Source organism: Corvus hawaiiensis, chromosome 2, assembly GCF_020740725.1.
Source record: "Corvus hawaiiensis isolate bCorHaw1 chromosome 2, bCorHaw1.pri.cur, whole genome shotgun sequence".
In the NCBI taxonomy this organism is placed as follows: Eukaryota; Metazoa; Chordata; class Aves; order Passeriformes; family Corvidae; genus Corvus; species Corvus hawaiiensis.
This window is the reverse complement of record NC_063214.1, coordinates 24,018,201-24,035,963: the sequence shown is the minus strand read 5'-3', so window position 1 is coordinate 24,035,963 and position 17,763 is coordinate 24,018,201. Positions and strand designations below refer to the sequence as shown.

At 38.2% G+C, this 17,763-nt stretch overlaps 1 protein-coding gene across 42 annotated transcripts in view; it reads right to left on the bottom strand.

Annotated features, from left to right (window-relative positions):
* LOC125321263 (ABI family member 3 binding protein) overlaps window positions 1-17,763 on the bottom strand; it is a 140,839-nt gene that overhangs the window by 13,328 nt on the left and 109,748 nt on the right. For 41 of the 42 annotated variants that reach the window (XM_048293820.1, XM_048293834.1, XM_048293824.1 and 38 more), the window contains 6 exons: window positions 17,629-17,724; window positions 12,674-12,784; window positions 10,364-10,447; window positions 8,906-8,974; window positions 8,027-8,239; window positions 6,469-6,580 (listed from right to left, as the gene is read on the bottom strand). In XM_048293820.1, the coding sequence (XP_048149777.1) occupies window positions 6,469-6,580; window positions 8,027-8,239; window positions 8,906-8,974; window positions 10,364-10,447; window positions 12,674-12,784; window positions 17,629-17,724 (685 nt within the window). The remainder of the gene's footprint in view (window positions 1-6,468; window positions 6,581-8,026; window positions 8,240-8,905; window positions 8,975-10,363; window positions 10,448-12,673; window positions 12,785-17,628; window positions 17,725-17,763) is intronic. The other variant, XM_048293841.1, reaches the window with a different exon arrangement.

The window sequence follows — 17,763 nt, the reverse complement described above, 5'->3', positions numbered from 1 at the left end:
CTGAGTACAGTCCTGGGACTTCAGGTCTATTGCTGGGGAGAAGCTGGAGTTGGATGTCAACTGTGCAGGGTTGTGCACGGAGCTGCTGTCTCTGCAGAGTGTGCTTGGATGGCAGTGTGGTCAGGAAAGAAAGAGAGAGAGAGAGAGAGAGAGAGAGAGAGAGAGAAAGAAAAAAGAGAAAGAGGGAAGGGAGGGGGAGGGAAGGGGAAGGGGAAGAGGAAGGGGAAGGGGAAGGCTGCTACGCTTGTTTGAGGAATCTTTCTCCTAACAAAGTTGGAAGAAAGCTAAGAGAAATGGGAAATGCTTACTCATGAACCCTGATATCAACAGCAATTTAATACAAAATCTGTCACTTAAAAAAAAAAAGCAAATAGAAACCTCCAGCATTTTTCTGCCACTTTCTGAATTTTGCTGCATTAAAGCTTTCACAGTAGTTCCTACCTCTAGACCCTTGCTGTTATCAAAAGCTAAGCTCTCTGCATTGAAAGAGGTTTTCTTGGTTTTTTCCTTGTATGGGATTAGCATATTTCGGGTGTTAAGTGCAATCCAAAACAATATTAGATAAAGGTGATAACAGCCTTGGGACACAATCTAACCCAGAAGTCTGAAAGAGACCACTCAAAACATTTTTTAAAAGGAGAAGATTATATTTGAAATCACCAAAATAATTAATGGGGAAACGGATCAGTACCTAATGGGAAGTTATACAAAACTGTGGAATGCAAGCATCACAGGCTTTTTATTTCTTATTAATACTCTTTTTCTACACAAGTTGGCTGGTGGGACACATCCTTCAATGGCTACTCAAACATCCCCAGAGCTATTTTGCACAAGCCTTAATATATTTCTTTACTGCCTTCCCATTAGTGCCATCACAAACATGCATGACAACAGCTTTCAACAATCTTCAGGCTCTTTTTTGAAGGCTTCTATAGAAATTTGGGCTGTAAAACTTCCTGGACATTATGGTCTGTTCTGTGGACTTCGTTGCTCTTAAACAAACCACTAGAATGAAAGAGAAAATATACACTGACAAAAAAAAAGTTTCAAGATAGGGCAGGGATACAGAAATAAGAACTACATATTTTGGCAGAGAAACCAGCAGAAATAACAAAAAATCTCATTGGAAAAAAACCCCAAACAACATCTGCATTTAATATTTTAGGCTAGGAAAGTCCATGAAAAAACTACAGGTCGGTGAAACCCATTTTTTTCCAAAGAGAATATGCAGAGGAACACCATTATTACTACACAAGAGACGGAATGAAGACAACAAAAACTACAGTAAGGCCATTTCTATCTCAGGCCTCTCAATGTTTATTCCAAACAAACAGCTCAAGGAGAAAAATACTGAAAATAGTGGATAATGACCTTATCTTGACTCACATATGGGAGATACTGCTTGACTATTAACATAGGAGAAGTTACTGCAATACTTCCTTATGAAGTGCAGTTTTAATGTAAAACAAGGAAAGAGCAGAGTCCTGGGTATGCCAGTGGTACTGGGAGTTCCAGGGTGAGCAGCCTTGTAAGGAAACTCAGAAACAGGAGACCTGTATGTCAACTTAGATGGAATATTACAGGTCTCATTCCTCAAATGGCTGCTTGGAAGTTAGACTGTAACTACTTTGACCAAAATGATCAGTCTTGTAGTTTGACTCTTTTCCAAGTGGAATAAACAGTACATTTCTCACTATAAGAATCGCAGAATTTCCATGTGGAGGATGAAAAATTGTTAGTTCCTACTAGTGCATTTGTTTCTCTCATTTTTCTTTGCTGAGGTAGAAATGACATTTGCATTAATGCACTAAGCTACCTTGGCCTGCATTAAAGAAACTGGAGGAAACAGAGATCTACAAGATCAGAAACTGCCCCTAAGATCCAATCTCACAATAATTTATACTGTAAGACACCTATGAAGGTGTCCTGGTCCAGGCCCCTTTTCATGACAGGACTGACTTAGCTGCTTTGAGCTCAGGGTTGATCAAGTACAGTAGTTACAGTCATTTACTGCTTGAGCAACAGAGTAAAATCTGAGTAGCTCACTACTTGGTTCAGGCTAACCAGGAGAAAGAAGAATAGATGGCTTTTGGCTGTTACAGTCATTTCACTAACAGAAGAATAAAGATGGCAAAAACTGCAGAGATTTTGGTGTGTGTTTCAGTGTGATACTGAACAGGGGGCTGAGTGAAATGTGACCTGGACCTACTCTAAAATTCTTGGAAATAATATAAAGGGTAACAAAAGCTAACTACATTACAGAGTCATAATCAACAGCTTATAGGTGAATATTAGATTACAGAAGTACATCTAGAATAGAAATGTTTAAGCAGAAAACACTCATAAACAAGAGGAAGTTTTCTTCAGGCAGCAGTTATATCCCATTAACTATCTGTAGAAGGAAGATATATATAGTTATCTAGCTCATATAGCATAACCACATTACATGCTTTGAGATATTTCAGGTAAAGGTTACAATCAGAAGCGAACTATCTGATGAAATTAAACAGAACTATAGACTGAAGCCAGACAGCAGCCTAGGGCCAGCAAGGGTACCAGTTTCAGGAACTCTGACTAACCAAATAATGGATATCAAGATTTGAACTTTCCAGGTTATTTAAATGATCAGAAGTCATCTAAGATTTGAAATCCTGCAACCCCCATGTTTGGCAATTCTCTAGGTGAAAAAGAGGATAAAATATTTGTCCTATAAGGAAAAATCCTTTAAACTAATGTGTGGTTGTCAACTGTGAAGCATGCCTTACTGTGGGAAAATGGCATGGATATGATATGTCTTTCCTTGGGAAAAAAACATATGGATCTCAGCATTCCAATGAAATCACACTGTACAGGAGCCTCTAAAACATTTCTTTAAGACAAAAACCCCAAACAATCAGTTGCATTAGAAAGCAGCTGACTGTGCCCCACATTTATTTAAAGGGCCTATGCCCTTGCAGCCAGAAGTTTTTCAAATCTCTGTTTTACTTTCATCTCGGAGTATCAGTCTTCCAGTCACCAAGAACACATAAAGCTGGCATATATAAGGCAGAAAGGCAATTGCCATAACATAAAGAACTTTATTTGTTTAAAAGTAACCTTAACAAGTTGTTGTATACTTATGAAAGTCCATTTTCATTTTCATCTCCATATTACCATGGTATGAGTCTGCTAAAACCAAACACTAGATAACTGTACTCAAAGTCAGAACTCTTTTCTCAGCCAGTGCATTTTTTCTGGATCTAGTCACTTTTCAGACAGCTAAATGGATGAGCAGAATACTGCATGATAATCCTCATCCTATTTAACTTCTGTGTTTGTACTTACTGACAGCTGCAGTCGCACATGCAATTTTTGATGAGCGACTGTAAAAGTCTCTTTGTTGCCTCCCTAACACTATCCAAATTCCTGAAATATTTAAAGTCTGGTCATTATCTCCTAATCTTTAAAAGCTGCATTGTGAAAAGGCCAGCTCAAAGGAAGAAGGGTGTCTGCCTTGCTGCAGAGCTTCCCAGAGGTGTAGCAGTATGACCTATTTGAATGAAGAATGCAGAAGACAAAAGCAAACAAACAGCATCATCTGTCAGGCTCAGATGCACTCAGGTTTTCTCTGCTGCTTGTTCTGCCCCCTTCACACTGAAAAGTTGTTTGTCTTGCTTCCCTCCTGCGGGTTGTGGGCAATTAACCCTTTAGCTTCTGGGACAGGAACTACCATATCCTACCTGAAGTACCTCAGCAGGATGCTAGACCTTGGCCACTGTGACTGCAGACCATCTCTGCCATGTACAGCTCCTCAAGAGTGTACATCCACACAACTCAACTGCACAACTACAGGCTTGAGCTGGCTTGCTGCTTTAGGGTCTTTCTGGTTTCAACTTAGCCATGAAGGCTGAGGTAACACATTCACAAACATTTTTATGCCTTTTTGGGAAGCCTTTGTTTAGGTCTGTCTGCTTTAGATCTGTCCTGAACTGCCTCTGAATGCACTGGACCTTCAGAGCAGCACTGGGGATTCACATGAGCCTCACTGAGGGCTTCAGGAAAGCTGGAAAAAATAGGGTCTCTAATTCAGCTTGTCAGTTTCTCCAAAGTGTTGCAAGGCCAAGAGGTTCTTCCCCGTTAATCCACCTTCTGCTACTGAGCATCTCTCTTTCCATATATTGCTGGTACTTTTGTAATTGCTGATTGCTTGTGGGAGGGATTTCTATTTCTCCTCCAAGTTTCTTTTCCAGTTCCACCTCTTCTACAGCTCTTTTCTTTAAGGCTAGTTATGGAAAAGTTTCCTTCCCAGTCTTAATGTATTACTTGATGAATTTTTAGACATTTCAGGGACTCTGTTAATGAATATTGAGCTGTGTTTAATTGTCACTCTTCCTCCCATTTGCAGTCAGTTTTGTCCACAAATCCATTTCCTTCATCTAATGAGCAGCTCCTGATAGACAGGAGACTTTTATTACGGGCATATGATGTTCCTTGGCAGAACAGATACTGTCTACACGATGCCAACTGTCTTAATCACTTTCTTGTTTTCCCTGAGTTTAGTGTGCCAGCAAGCCGGGATTTAAATGGTAACAGTAACTTGTGCTTCTGCCAAAGCTCTCAAGGTGTCCTCAGAATTAGGAAACATACATTTTACTTGGAACGGGAGTTTTATTGAACAGAGCCACTCTGAAGACGCTACATCCTTAAATCTGGTGAGACTCGAGGGACATGCACCACTGCAATTTGTATCAAAGATTTTCAGTTTTGGGCAATGGCCTCCTGGATCCAGAGAGACTTCGACTGTCTTTCTTTTTGAGGCTGGGGTTGGTGAATGGTAGCTGCTCCCTCCTCAGGAAAAGTTATCCCTTTATATCTTAAGTCAGCCTCCACCAGTCATTCCTGATTTCCTATCTAGCTCCTTGTAACAAAATGCACACTTCAAAAGACAGCTGTCCTCCATGGTCTTTGGTTTGCTCTTGCCTACCAAAACCTGAAAGTCTTCTCACAGGTGTTGCTAATTGAAGTTAAAAACCATCTTAGTTGCTTCTGCATAGCTTCTGCCTTCATTATGACCTTTCCAATGGTTCTAGCTGGATCTGCCCATCTCCATCTTGCTTCCTTTCTGAGCAAAGAGCAGTGTAGAAAGCTCTTCTCTTATGATCATATGGACACTGCTCCCAGCAGTAAGGGTTTTGCTCTGCTTCCATGTCCTTCCACACTTAACCAAATCCATTCCATCTCTGCCACCATATGTGACATGAAGAGTTTGAATGTGTAATGAAAGAGAATCTGCTTAATAACACAGAGCTCTTTTCAAAGGTGCAGCTGTATTATTTCAAAACAGAACTGAAGTGAAAACACAAACAGCACAGCCTGACAACTTCAGCAGCACCTACTCCCTTTCTTAGTCACTACTCCAGAAATACATTGTTTTGCTATCTCTTATAAGCCTTTTCAGCTGATCAAGAAAAGCAATGCCTGGTGCCCAAGCTAGGTATTGCTAATATATTCTAATTGCCTCTTAACATGACAGAACAACATAGCTGCAGAGTTCACTCTCTCACAAGCCACATGCCTTTAGGAAATAACACAGGCATTCTTGAAGACAAACAGCAATTCTAGCCCATCTTGTGAGCCCATCTTCTGAAGTCTGTCAAAGAAGCTCTTTTGGAGTATCACAATTTGCCCATGTATTTTGTTTTTCAAATTCTCTCCCCTTGTCTTCCACTTTATGATAGCTCCTCATTCCTTCTCCTAGGACCTGCTGGTAACATGTACATGAGCTTGAACCAACATCCCAGATTACACCACACATTGCCTAAAAATCAAGGTTCAACATGGGCTCTATGCAGAATTTTGTGCTGTGTTTCCAATTTATGGATGATATTAATAGAAAATCCATTCACCAACACCAAATGGATGGTCTTACAGGAAAAACCCCAAGTGTCACTCATTAAATTTCTGATGCAATTAATAAACAACGTAACAAAAGACAAGTGGTTTTCTTCCCTGCTCTGAATTTTACCATAAAAAGAAGAATACTTTTTTATGGGATATGATATTTAAAGATAGATCATGCTTATTTGGACTAGTTGCATGAGAGGCATGCCATCAACTGGAATTCACTTACTCGTTTTTAATTTGCCAGCTCTTTTAAGACACTGAAAGAAAGCAACGTATTCAGGACAAATGTGTTTTTCCTCTCCACAGTAACTTTCTTAAATTTGACAGTTAGTCTTTCTGATAGGACAGGTCACTTCTGCAGCTTGTCCAGACAACAAGTACTCCTGGAAATTTCCTAAAGATTCCTCAAATGTGTTTTATCTGTTAACTTACAAGAAAGCAAAACCAAACCATACCTTTTTTTTCTATCAAAACAGGAGTAAAACCAATTGGTTCTTATTTCCATAGGTATTTTCATTTGAAGTGGCAGACAGCTGACAGTCTAAATTAGTTGGATTAATTTAGAAAATGATATTATTTAATTACCTTGTGTCAGGTTTTAGGTTTTCCACAGTAGAATGGGTTTGATTTGTAGTGATTATTGATTTCTCCTTTTCACCATCACTTCCTCCATTTTCAGTTGACACAACCTCATACTCTGGAAAATTATGGTAAAGAAAAATTTGATTAAGTAATATCTCGTGAGCATCCTAAGTACATACCTAAGTACAACCAGATAGTGAATGAGTAAGCAATTTTACAGGAATTCAATCTTTCTGCCTTTTGCCAGCCTGAAGTCAATACACGATTTGGACTTTTTAATTCACTCGAGTTGGAAAAGAAAATGCAGGAAATGAATGAGCATGCAAATACGTGCATGTACACACAGACACACACCAAGAACTACTGAGTCCACCCAGGGCCTGCTTGTTACTCAGTGCACAAGGCAACAAACTGCCCTACATTTCTGTGGCAACACAACAGGAGCAAAGCATGAGCAAAATGGTCTTGGCTTCTGACACTTGCAGTTTTCATGAAAACAAGGAGGTGAGTTTGATCACTGTTTTGGTTGTTATTTGTCTGACCTTTCCATTACATTTTGGTTTTGGGCATACCCAATGAAATCCCTTGTCCACTATTAAAGTAACCATTCAAAGAACAAAATGATGCAACAAATTACGTTTTCTGTTTCCACCTTTCTATCTGAAACAGTGCATTTATTTAAAAAAAAAGAGACGTGATGCCAAAATAAGATGATTGGAAAAACATACATAAACTACAAAAATAGAGATGACAGAAAAATTGATTTAAGCCTGTCTAAACAAGTAATGTCATACTGGTGCCAATATTAAGCAATCACTGTTTTCAGAAAACAGGATTCAATGCCTTCTTTTGATTTCAGAATTGATTTTGATGAGTCATTTACTGAGTTGTTAGCTAACTTCATCGTTAGTCTTTGTCAGCTAGTGTCCAGAAGACGACAGAGGAATTAGGAATGGCCATCTTGCATGTTTACCTGTCTGTGTGCTGAGTCCTGCATGACTCACATGCATTTATTCTCAATAAAAACCCCTTCCTTTATTAATGAAAAAAACCCAGATTCTTTTAATAGAGAGAGTTTATTGACCCTCTTGCAGTGGATACTGCTAGTATTATGCTGGCAAAGTTCTACTGACTTACAAGACGCATGTAAACTTCGATTGTGTCTGGCCCACTGTTAAACAACATCCTCAGGTCAAGAAAGATGTCTACACTATGTGTGTGCATCTGTATATAGTGTTCTATTGTTGGAACTTCTTGACTAGATCTTACCACATCCTGTACAGAGAGAAGCCAGAAAATTGGAGAAGATACAGAGTCATACTTCTTAAGAATATTTTTGTATCGTCACTGACACCACTGATCCTAGTTGTGTAAATCTTGTTATAATCTAGTAGCATTTTCTTATCCACACTGGAGCTGACAGTAGCACAAAATAAAAGCAATGGGCTCCTTTAATCCCTGGGGATTAAAGTACTTTCAAATGGCAAAAAACTACTATGAAAGTAAATTAAGCTGGGAATACTGTATTATCACACAATGGAGGAAAGAAATTCAAACCAACCTGTAACAGTGTCATTGTCTGGTTTTTCCCAGTCCAATATGACAAATGTTGGACAGCCCTCTACAGTCACCACCGTGAGGTTGGTTGGAGGATTTTGTGGAGGACGAGTGGGTTCTTCCTTGCTGCCAGCTTCTTCTTGAGGAAAATGTTCAAGAGAGCTTGTGATGGAGCAAGGCACATCATCATCTTTCTTCATGTACTTGACATGGGGGGCTAAGAACAATAGGAAAGAGCTGTTATTCAATAGTTTTTTACAAAATGGCAGTGCCGTTTCACCTGGTGCACAACATCCATCCCAGGACAGCAAGCAAAAGTCTGCACAAGTCAAACACAAAACTTTCAGAATAAACTCATCCATTCAATATTAAGCTACTTGTTCTCATTTTTGTTTTTTTGGGTTCTGTTTATGTTTTTGTGGTTGTTTTTGGTTTTTTTCTGATTTTTAAGATTTTACTTATTGTTTTTAGACCTGGAATCTGCACTACCTTCATCCCCTTCCTACTGGCACCACTGAGGAAATGACATTCTGAAAGTATTAGCAGGTGATACACACTGTTTGAAATAATCTGTCACAAAATAGGAAAATCAACCTTATTTCTTCTATAGTAAAATGACGCTATAATTCTACTTGCAGCTTTTGAAAGGTATGCTAATACAAAGACTTCATATACACTTCATTCCACCAGAAGGAGCAACAAGTTTAGTCCAGAAAGTAAAATTCAGTCAAGAAGATGCTGGTTTGTACTACAGCTCTTTCATCTGCCACTAAAGTGATACAGAATTAAGTAAAATTTTGGCCTTTGACTAACCAAACAAGATAATTTTTATGCAAGATAGGTCAGACTTCATATGCTCCTGGAAATAAAATGAATATCCTACCTTGGTACCTTGGTTTGCCTGAAGAATCTGTTTCTGATGTAGGACTTGAGCTGAAGACAGTTGCATCAACTGTAGGAAACACAATTATAATATAATACAATTATACACAATTATAATATAATACAAAATTTCAATGTTAGAACTGCAGCATTTCACAGTTCCTTTGGCATTTTAAATCATGATAATCTGCTGCCAGATCTGTCTCTTCATTTTAGGGAGCCCATTTTGTCTGTGATGCTGTGTGAACCCTGTACTTACCTGCTAGTACAGCCAGCCATAATGAAAATGACAGATTTCATGACTGCTGCTGGATTCAGTTCATGCAATATATGTACTATATATGTAATACTTTTTAGACCTTTAAAAAATGATCTTTTTGCACTGTACTGGCTATTTAGCTTGGAGCTTTTTTATGTTCCTAGGATATACAGAACTATTACTTTGGAACAGTAACTTCTCTAAAAATAACAACAAGGAAATAAAAAATTCAGTCTCCAGAGTGTACAACTTCCACAAAATTTGAAGGAAATTGAAAGCAAATACACTGGTGAACAGAAATGTGCTAAAGCAGTCAGATTTCATGATACAATGTTGTATTAATTAGCCACTACACCAAACACGATGCAAATACTACAGTGGACCTCAAGAGGTAAAACACAATACATCCCCAACAAGCATTTATAAATGAATCTAGCATCCAGCTTGCTTTACTGAGCATTAAGGGTCACAGTGAGTTCATGACCACTGTAAGGAGAAAAGAATTAAAGTATTACTGTAAATGCAGGAAGATTAGAAACAGCAACATTCATGAAAATATACCAAGAACTGCAGACTTGGGCTCAAAAATTCTAAGCACATGCTCCTCCAAACCCATTACTGTACGACACTTTGAAAAGACTTAGCTCTGAATTTGTAATCAACTCCCAGTTTTATAAAGGGCAAATTACCCATTGACCACTGTGATTGCACTGCAACTATTTTTTCTGTTTAAATGGTGGCAGTTAGATCAAGTAAGTAGGAGGACATCACATCTGTGATGAGCACTATCAGTCACTGACAAATAATACTTTGAATTTATGTCCTGGGAAAATTGAAACATTCAGGAAAAGAAGTGCCTTATCTACTCTTTGCACAGCTTTAAAGTGCCACTGAATAGTAATGAAAGCCTACTAAGCATGTATGGATTTCTAGGAAGATGGAAGGCCAGTCATATTCTCAGTTACCAAGATGTGTAACAGAAGGGATCTAGATGATCTCAGTAAAATCAGGAAAGTTACTAAGTGGCATAAATGATACCAGAATCACCCCAGCCAGAACACTTTTTATGTTAAATATACAATGCATCAATAAAGTTCAGGGAAGGGAAACAAAAGAAAAATGGAAACCCTAATGTTAATCAAAAAAAAAAAAAAGAAAAAAGAAAAAAGAAGAAACCAGAACTGTTAGTAATATGCTCACCATAATACTCTGGAGTTGCAAAAGCTGTCGGTGTCTTATATAATGTTCCTGTCCTCACAGGCGGTGTTGGTCCAGCAGGCTTAGCTAAAGTGACAGATGGAGGCACTTGTAGCAACAAGATATTCAGTGTTTCACGGAGTTAAACAGCTTTCTGATTTTCTAAGAGAACTCAGATGTGTGACAACTGCTTCATGCAACAAGTATTTTCATTCAAATCATGGTAATCCCTCAGCTGGATTTAGGAAAGTTCTGAATTGTGCTAGTTGCAGATGTAACCTAATCCTGAAACCCAGTAAGAAAATTCTTTGCTACTTTGAGGTTGTCTTGGAAGACTTTAGTCAGCTAGAATATAACCTGGTTTAGTGCACAGAACCATCCTACACAGACTGGTAAAAGGATGCAAAATGACCAGCAATGACATTGCTGCTCCTTAAAGAAAGAGCACATTTCTTCATGAGTTGCAAGGCACAGTAGCTGAAGTCAGCAACTGAAACTTGGATTCTTCCCTCAAATATAGGTAAGATTCACTTCTGCTCTCAATACAGCACATACATTAGCAAGGGTGGGGATGGAACATTTACAGTGATAAACACCAAGTCCTTAATTGTGGTCTGCATTAACAGTTTAACCATGGAACAGTACTGGAGCTTCCACTTAATGAAATTAAGATAGACTTCAAATGAAAGCAAAGAAAATGCAGCCAAGTTCAGCATTTTCAACATTTACAGCACTATATGATTCAAGGAAAAATGTTTTCTTTCTGAACTCATTTCTGTAGTAGGTTCCACAAGTCTGGACAGAAACTGACTGATAAAGGCAATATTATCTCCTATAATTACATAGCTATTTAAAAAAATATTTAGGTTATGTGACATTGCTTTTACTCTTCATCTGTTACCACCTAATAAAGAAAACAGGTTTCTAAGAGGCAAACAATCCATGGTAAAGGATGTCTTGATTTCTTTCAAAATAGCTGAAAAAGACAAGAATTAAATTCACAAAACATGCAGATACTCCCAGATAACCATGACATGACAGTGAAATCTCAACCCTGAAGAGTCAAGAACTAGGTAATGTAGTTACCTCTCCTTTATATATGACGTAGAACATGGAGACTGAAGGCAGAACTCAGGTGAGCCAAATTTAAAACAACAAAAATCTGTACTTTCCACTAATTTTCTTAATAAAGTGGAAATTTGAAAGATTCTCACTAGAGATCAGTTTCCCAAAGCTTCTAGAACTCTCATTTCCTTTTTGGTTTTTTTTCCCATTCAGGAGACTTTTAATGTCTGCATAGAAACCTTTCCATAATATCCACTCTATGAGTTAGAAAGATGCAAGTAAAGAATTAATCACAGTGTTAATGAGAAAGAGGACAGAATTCTAACAGGGAAAATCCAAGAAGAACATTGAGGCAAATTTTTCCTGTTAGTACAGTGGAACTGTCTCTCCAGGGAACCAGAAGAAACAAAATAATAGTATTTAAAACTAAGCTGGATAAAACACTAGGAAACATAGAAGAAGGAAAAATCTTCTACTGGCCCCACAAGGAAGAACCAGATCATTTAACCAATTTATTCCATCTTGAAAGCCTAGGAAGGTATGGTAACTGCTGACTAACACATAACCTGGCCTCTACTGTAAGGAAAAAGGGTGAAATTTCAAACCACTGGTAAATTAATTAGACACTTACTGGAGAAAATTAGTATAGATCCCAATACAAGCAAAAGAAAATATATCAAGTCTAAGACTGATGATGTCTTCTGTTTTGTTGGAACTATTACTAAGGAAACACCACCCACCAATGACAAGTACAGACACAGCATTTCAATCTTGGCTCTGCTGATGAGTAAATATACAGCTTGTCTCATCCAGCTTGGAGATCCTTCCTATTCATCTGCTGCACAAAATATTAACAAATTGTTTAGGTCTTTAGTACCTTAATAGCACACAAAGTCCCAAATGAAATAAACCCCAAAAAACCACAACAGGAAATACAGTAGAGCTGAGACCTGTATATTTCCAAGGAACTACAGAGAGCAATAGGAAGAGAAAAGGAGTTGTCATGATGCTAAGCTTAAGGAGATGACAGTTCCTGACTACCTGGAGTAATGTTAGCCTAAGGATTCTTACATAGAATTCACTGACAAAGCATCCTTTTGGATACTGAATATCTGCTTCAGGATAAAATTAAAATAAAATAGGAATATCACAGATCAAAGAAATCTATGCTGTAGAATTCTCCTATACCCTCTTATACGCTATTATCTCACACACAATAAAATATTTATGCTGAAAAGGCTGAGATACCTGGACTCCCGGGTTTACCAGTCACGGTGTTTGGAGGCAGAGGTTTTCTTCTCATTTGTGTAGGCTTGGCAGGAGGTATAGGAGGGTGCTGAGGGCCAGGTGATCTAGTCACTGAATGACATTACATGACAGCATTATTAATTATTTAACCTCAAATTCCATAAAATCAGAAACTTACTAGAAGTTATATTCTGACTTCTCAAGCAATGTTTCACGCCTGATTTAGTATCAAAAGTGGAGAGGTGAGCTTAGGAGCTGATCTGAGTTGCATTTTCAGCCTTACATTCTCTGAGAAGTGTGTGCCATGAAGTTTTAAACCAAGTTTACACTGAAAAAATATAGCTCCTTTGAGACTTTGTACAAGTGTTTCAGTGATTCACTTTCTGTGTAGTTACTCATTTCTGTCAACAGTTATTTTTTGGCATTCAAATGTATATATCTTCACACAATAAACACCACCTCAACGTGCTAGGAAACATTTTTACAAAATTTCTGACCTCTTGTACTTTCTGACTAATACAACCGGCCACCCTCAGCTTGAAGCAAAACATGTAAGAAAATGAAATTATCATTAGGAACAGTCTATTCTATGCCATTCAAAACTAAAAAAGTTACTGTCACCTCATACACTGACATAGCTGAAGACAATTACTGTGGTAGAAATTTTTGAAGCACCCAACTTGGTTATTTCAATGTGCAGCTCCAGCTGGAATCTATTGAATTTATCTGATAATGTCCTTTGACAGTGAAGTCTAAAAGGAAAACCTAAGCCCCTTAATTCATACTTACAAATCATTCTACTGTATTTTCCAGACAATTTTGAAGGATTTTATTATGCAAAGGAAAGGCAAAGGAAAAGATTTTTGTTCCACTATTCACCTTTGCCCTTCTTTCCTTAAGAAAATCCAGGAGATATGTGCAACACATTTATGTAACAAAAGACTTTTTGTACCTAAAAGGAGAAAATCCTCAAGAGTAATATAATTCTTATAATGCTGCCAATGTCAACAACTATGCAAGTTGCCTGATACTGAATTACTGGCTCCATAAGGTACCTCAGGTTCTGTGTATCAGACCTTAGTTATCCCTATAAATAGAGAGCTTGTGGGCGAGAAGGGAGCAGATCCAAAGACTCATTTAGGAGCAATTTTTTAGAAATACTTACAATACACAAACAGAAATATCTCCATCTCTCTCTTCCCTGTTCCTTTTTGGATTCTTGCAATCACTTATAAAACAGTTGTTGTTGGTTTGGTTTTTTTTAATCCCTCAGATCAAGACAGAAAATAATGCTCTGTCTAATTCAGGAAGATGTAGTGGTTTTGAAAATAGTATATTTTCAAATATATTATTTTCAAAACTACAATAGAAATTTGTAGGCTTCATATTCATTCTTAATCTCCAAATGGAGATAAAAAAATATGCCTAAGGCCTGAAAAAGTATAATAAGTTTTTGTATATATAAGTCATCATACCCTAGATACTACCATATGGCAGTATTCATCATTACTTTTCCCCCTGCCCATAATTAGAGAATGGGATTGTCCAAGATATTTATGAGGTAAAAATGTGCAAGTATTGACTTGCCAGTGGTTTCTATCATATTTTCTGAACAGCACAACTACAACAGTTACAGAAAAATTAAAACATCACATTCAGTGCCTGGGTCACATTGAATCTAATGTACTGTACTCTGGAAAAACAAGAATTCCTGCTTTTCCCTTCTGCTACTTCCCACGATGATTCAGGTGATGGTTGATGATGCTACCAAACCTAATTACCAATGTGTAGAGACTGAACTTGTAAACTAGGATGCACAATAAAATTTAGGGATTTCGTGATAGTGTAGATTCTTGTAAGGACAACAGCATAGTGAAATATTTGGATTTAATTAATCTCAAGGTTTCTTTATGGAGTGGGAGTCTATTTCCTTGACTCAGTCACTCTTGATGAAAGAGAAGGACGAGCAGCCTCTTAGGGCAGACATCTTCATTGGTGACGTAGTGGGAATGAGTGCACCCTCAGTAGTTCTGGGGATGTCACCAAGCTGGTCCTGCAGTGGACACATTGGAGGGAAGGGATCCCATCCAGACAACCCAGGCAGGTTGAGCAGTGGGCCAATGCAAACCTCCTAAAGTCCATCACGGCCAAGTGCAAGGTCCCGCACCTGGGTTGGGACAATCATCATTCTCAGCACTGGCCAGATGAGAGACAGATTGGAAACATCTGCCCTGCAGAGATGGACTTGAGGATACTGGTGGATGGAAAACTAGAGACAAGCCAGCAATGTGGGCTCACAGCCCAGAAAACCATCTATATCCTGGGCTGCAGCAAAAGAAGTGTGGCCAGCAGGTCAAGAGAGGTGATTCTACCAGTCTGCTCTCACGAGGCCCCACCTGGAGTGCTGCATCCAGCTCTGGGGTCTCCAGCACAACAACATGGGCCTGTTAGAGCAAGGCCATGGAAGGGCCACAAAAACCATCAGAGGGCTGGAGCTCTTCTCCTATGAAGAAACTTTGAGAGAGCTGGGGCTGTTTAATGTGAAGAGAAGGCTGCAGAGAGACTTTAGTGCAAACTTCAGTACTCAAAGTGGGCTTGTGAGAGAAATGGAGAAAGGGTTTTTAACAGGGCCTGTAGTGGTAGGACAAGAAGAAAGAGTTTTAAACTCTTTAAAGGGTAGATTTATGTTAGATAGTAATATAAACTGGAAGAGAGTTGATTTAGATTAGATATTAGGAAGAAATTCTTTACTGTGAGTGTGGTGAGGCCCTTGCACAGGTTGCCCAGCGAAATTTTGGATGCTCCATCCCTGGCACTGTTCAGGGCCAGGTTGGATGGGGCTTGGAGAAACCTGGTCTGCTGGAAGGTGTCCGTGCCAAGGCAGGTGGGGTGGAAATGTCTGATCTTTAAAGGTTCCTTCTAACCCAAACCATTCTATGATTCCATGAATTTTGATATACATTTTAAGAAGAGAGCTGAGATTGCAGTTATACAAGAAAATTATGAAACAGTAGTAGCTAATTTCACAACCATACCCTTGTGGATACAAAAATGCTGCTAAGCAAGGATTTTCTTGCTATTTTCTAAGCCCATGAGAGACTTTTCTGTCTCACAGAAGAGGTAGCAGAGTTATGTAAACAACCAAACACCTGCAGCCTTAAAAAGTCTTGTTTATAATACAGTAGAAAAATATTTTGACAATGGATGTTTTAGGATTTTAGCCAATCACCCCCAAGGGGTGGCTGATCCTTTGTCCAATTAGACTATGAAGAAAAAAGTCTACAGAAGAGTTTGTAAAATAATTAAATAGATCAATCTTGCTGCACAATTCCTGCCTGCTGGATCTTCTCTCCTCCCTACGGCTGCGGGACACGGTGATACACCCTAGGGCCCAGGACGGCGGTAATATACCCTAATGCCTTTTACAACTACAGTTCAAGGTATTGGCTCACCTCAAAGCTCTAAAAGCTTAACTTTAGACATCCAGTGTCATAAAATGAGTAAAAGCTGATATCAATATCCCTTCAAATCTATGTGCATAAAAAAACTTCAAGTCTCTGCAAATCACAAGCAGGATTTACTTAAGGAAACACCACTTCCTGACATTCAGTAACAAAAAGTGCAGAGCATCACCCTTGTTTTCAGCTTACAGTTTGTCTTCAACTGCTACTAATAGTATATCACACTAGACTTAATCTTTGCAAAGTACAGTGGTCAGACTGAAAAAACTGGAAAATGATAGAACATCAGAACCTGGGCATCAAGATAGGCTCTTATCTTTGTAGAGGTAAATTAGGTACAAAGGAAATTCAACAGGGATTAGGAAAAACGAGCAGTTTATAAATTAGTGTTTTAAAATCCAGCAACATATTCTCAAAGGAGAAGCTACCTAAAAAGAACAGCTGCAACTGAGTAGTAAATCCAAGAGTAAAACAAAAAAGATTTTCTTTTCAGTCAATTTGTATGTCAGAAAAAAACCACAGCTAAAGCAAATTCTGTGCTTGGTTATGCTTAAGAAACACATAAATTCTTTACACATCAAGGTGTTTACCTGTTGTAAGTAAGTTTGTGTAAATATATATATATACGTGGCATACACATTCTATACTAAAACTTTCCAGCTGAAACAAAATTTCTGAGGAGCTGACTAGAAAAACATGAAATACAAAAAGCCTATTTTAAAGTTCAGTTTGTAGAAGCCATTTTCAGTCAAAATATTTTGATTGTTTTGAAAATACGTGTCTTGGTTTGAGACAAATTTAGAGGACCATCCGAAATGAACGTCCTCTGATAGAAGGCAGGTTTCAGCAGCCTCTCCCCCACATGTTTGGAAAGAAATTTTTCTTGGAGGAAAGTGAAAAAAACCCCCTATTTATTTAACAAGCAGGGTGCACGCAAGCACCAAAAAATACAAAGGTCATCCCAAAACAATATAATTGCAAGACTTGCCAGAAAAGTAAACATTACAAGTCTTGTATTACACATGTAAAAAAACCTGTAACCTGATTTACTCCACATTGTTATTTTCCTTCAAGCCTAATGCTCTAATTTTCCCAATGATCCCAATATTCAACAAAACTTCCTCAAACATGGGAGTACAAGTCGGTTATGCTTTTACCTTATTCACCTTTGCTATGTGGAAACCATTAGCATGAAAAAAAATCAGTGCTTACAGTATTGTGGCTGTTGGATCATAAGGATACAACTCTGGTGGTGATAATTTCTACCATATGTTGTGATTAAGCATATGTACGTGACTAAGTAGTGGCTATGAAATACTCTTATTTTTATCTCTTTTAGTAGCATCCTGCAGCCATGAGAATGTGTATTGATGAGGATGATTCAGAACTATTTTTTCTTCTCAGTGGAGGTGCTTTGTGTGCAAAAAAGACAGTGTTTTAATTTTAATAACTACTGTTAAAAATTGCTTTACTGTCTACTTTTATTAACCTTACCAGAAATTGGCTTTTGCCAGGTATCAACATATTCCGGAGGTTTTTTGACATCTGTGTCAATTGGTCTGGCAGTATCCTCAGGTGCATAAAGGTCATCTGTGAAAAAAGGAAATGAAATAAGTATCTACAGTGTGG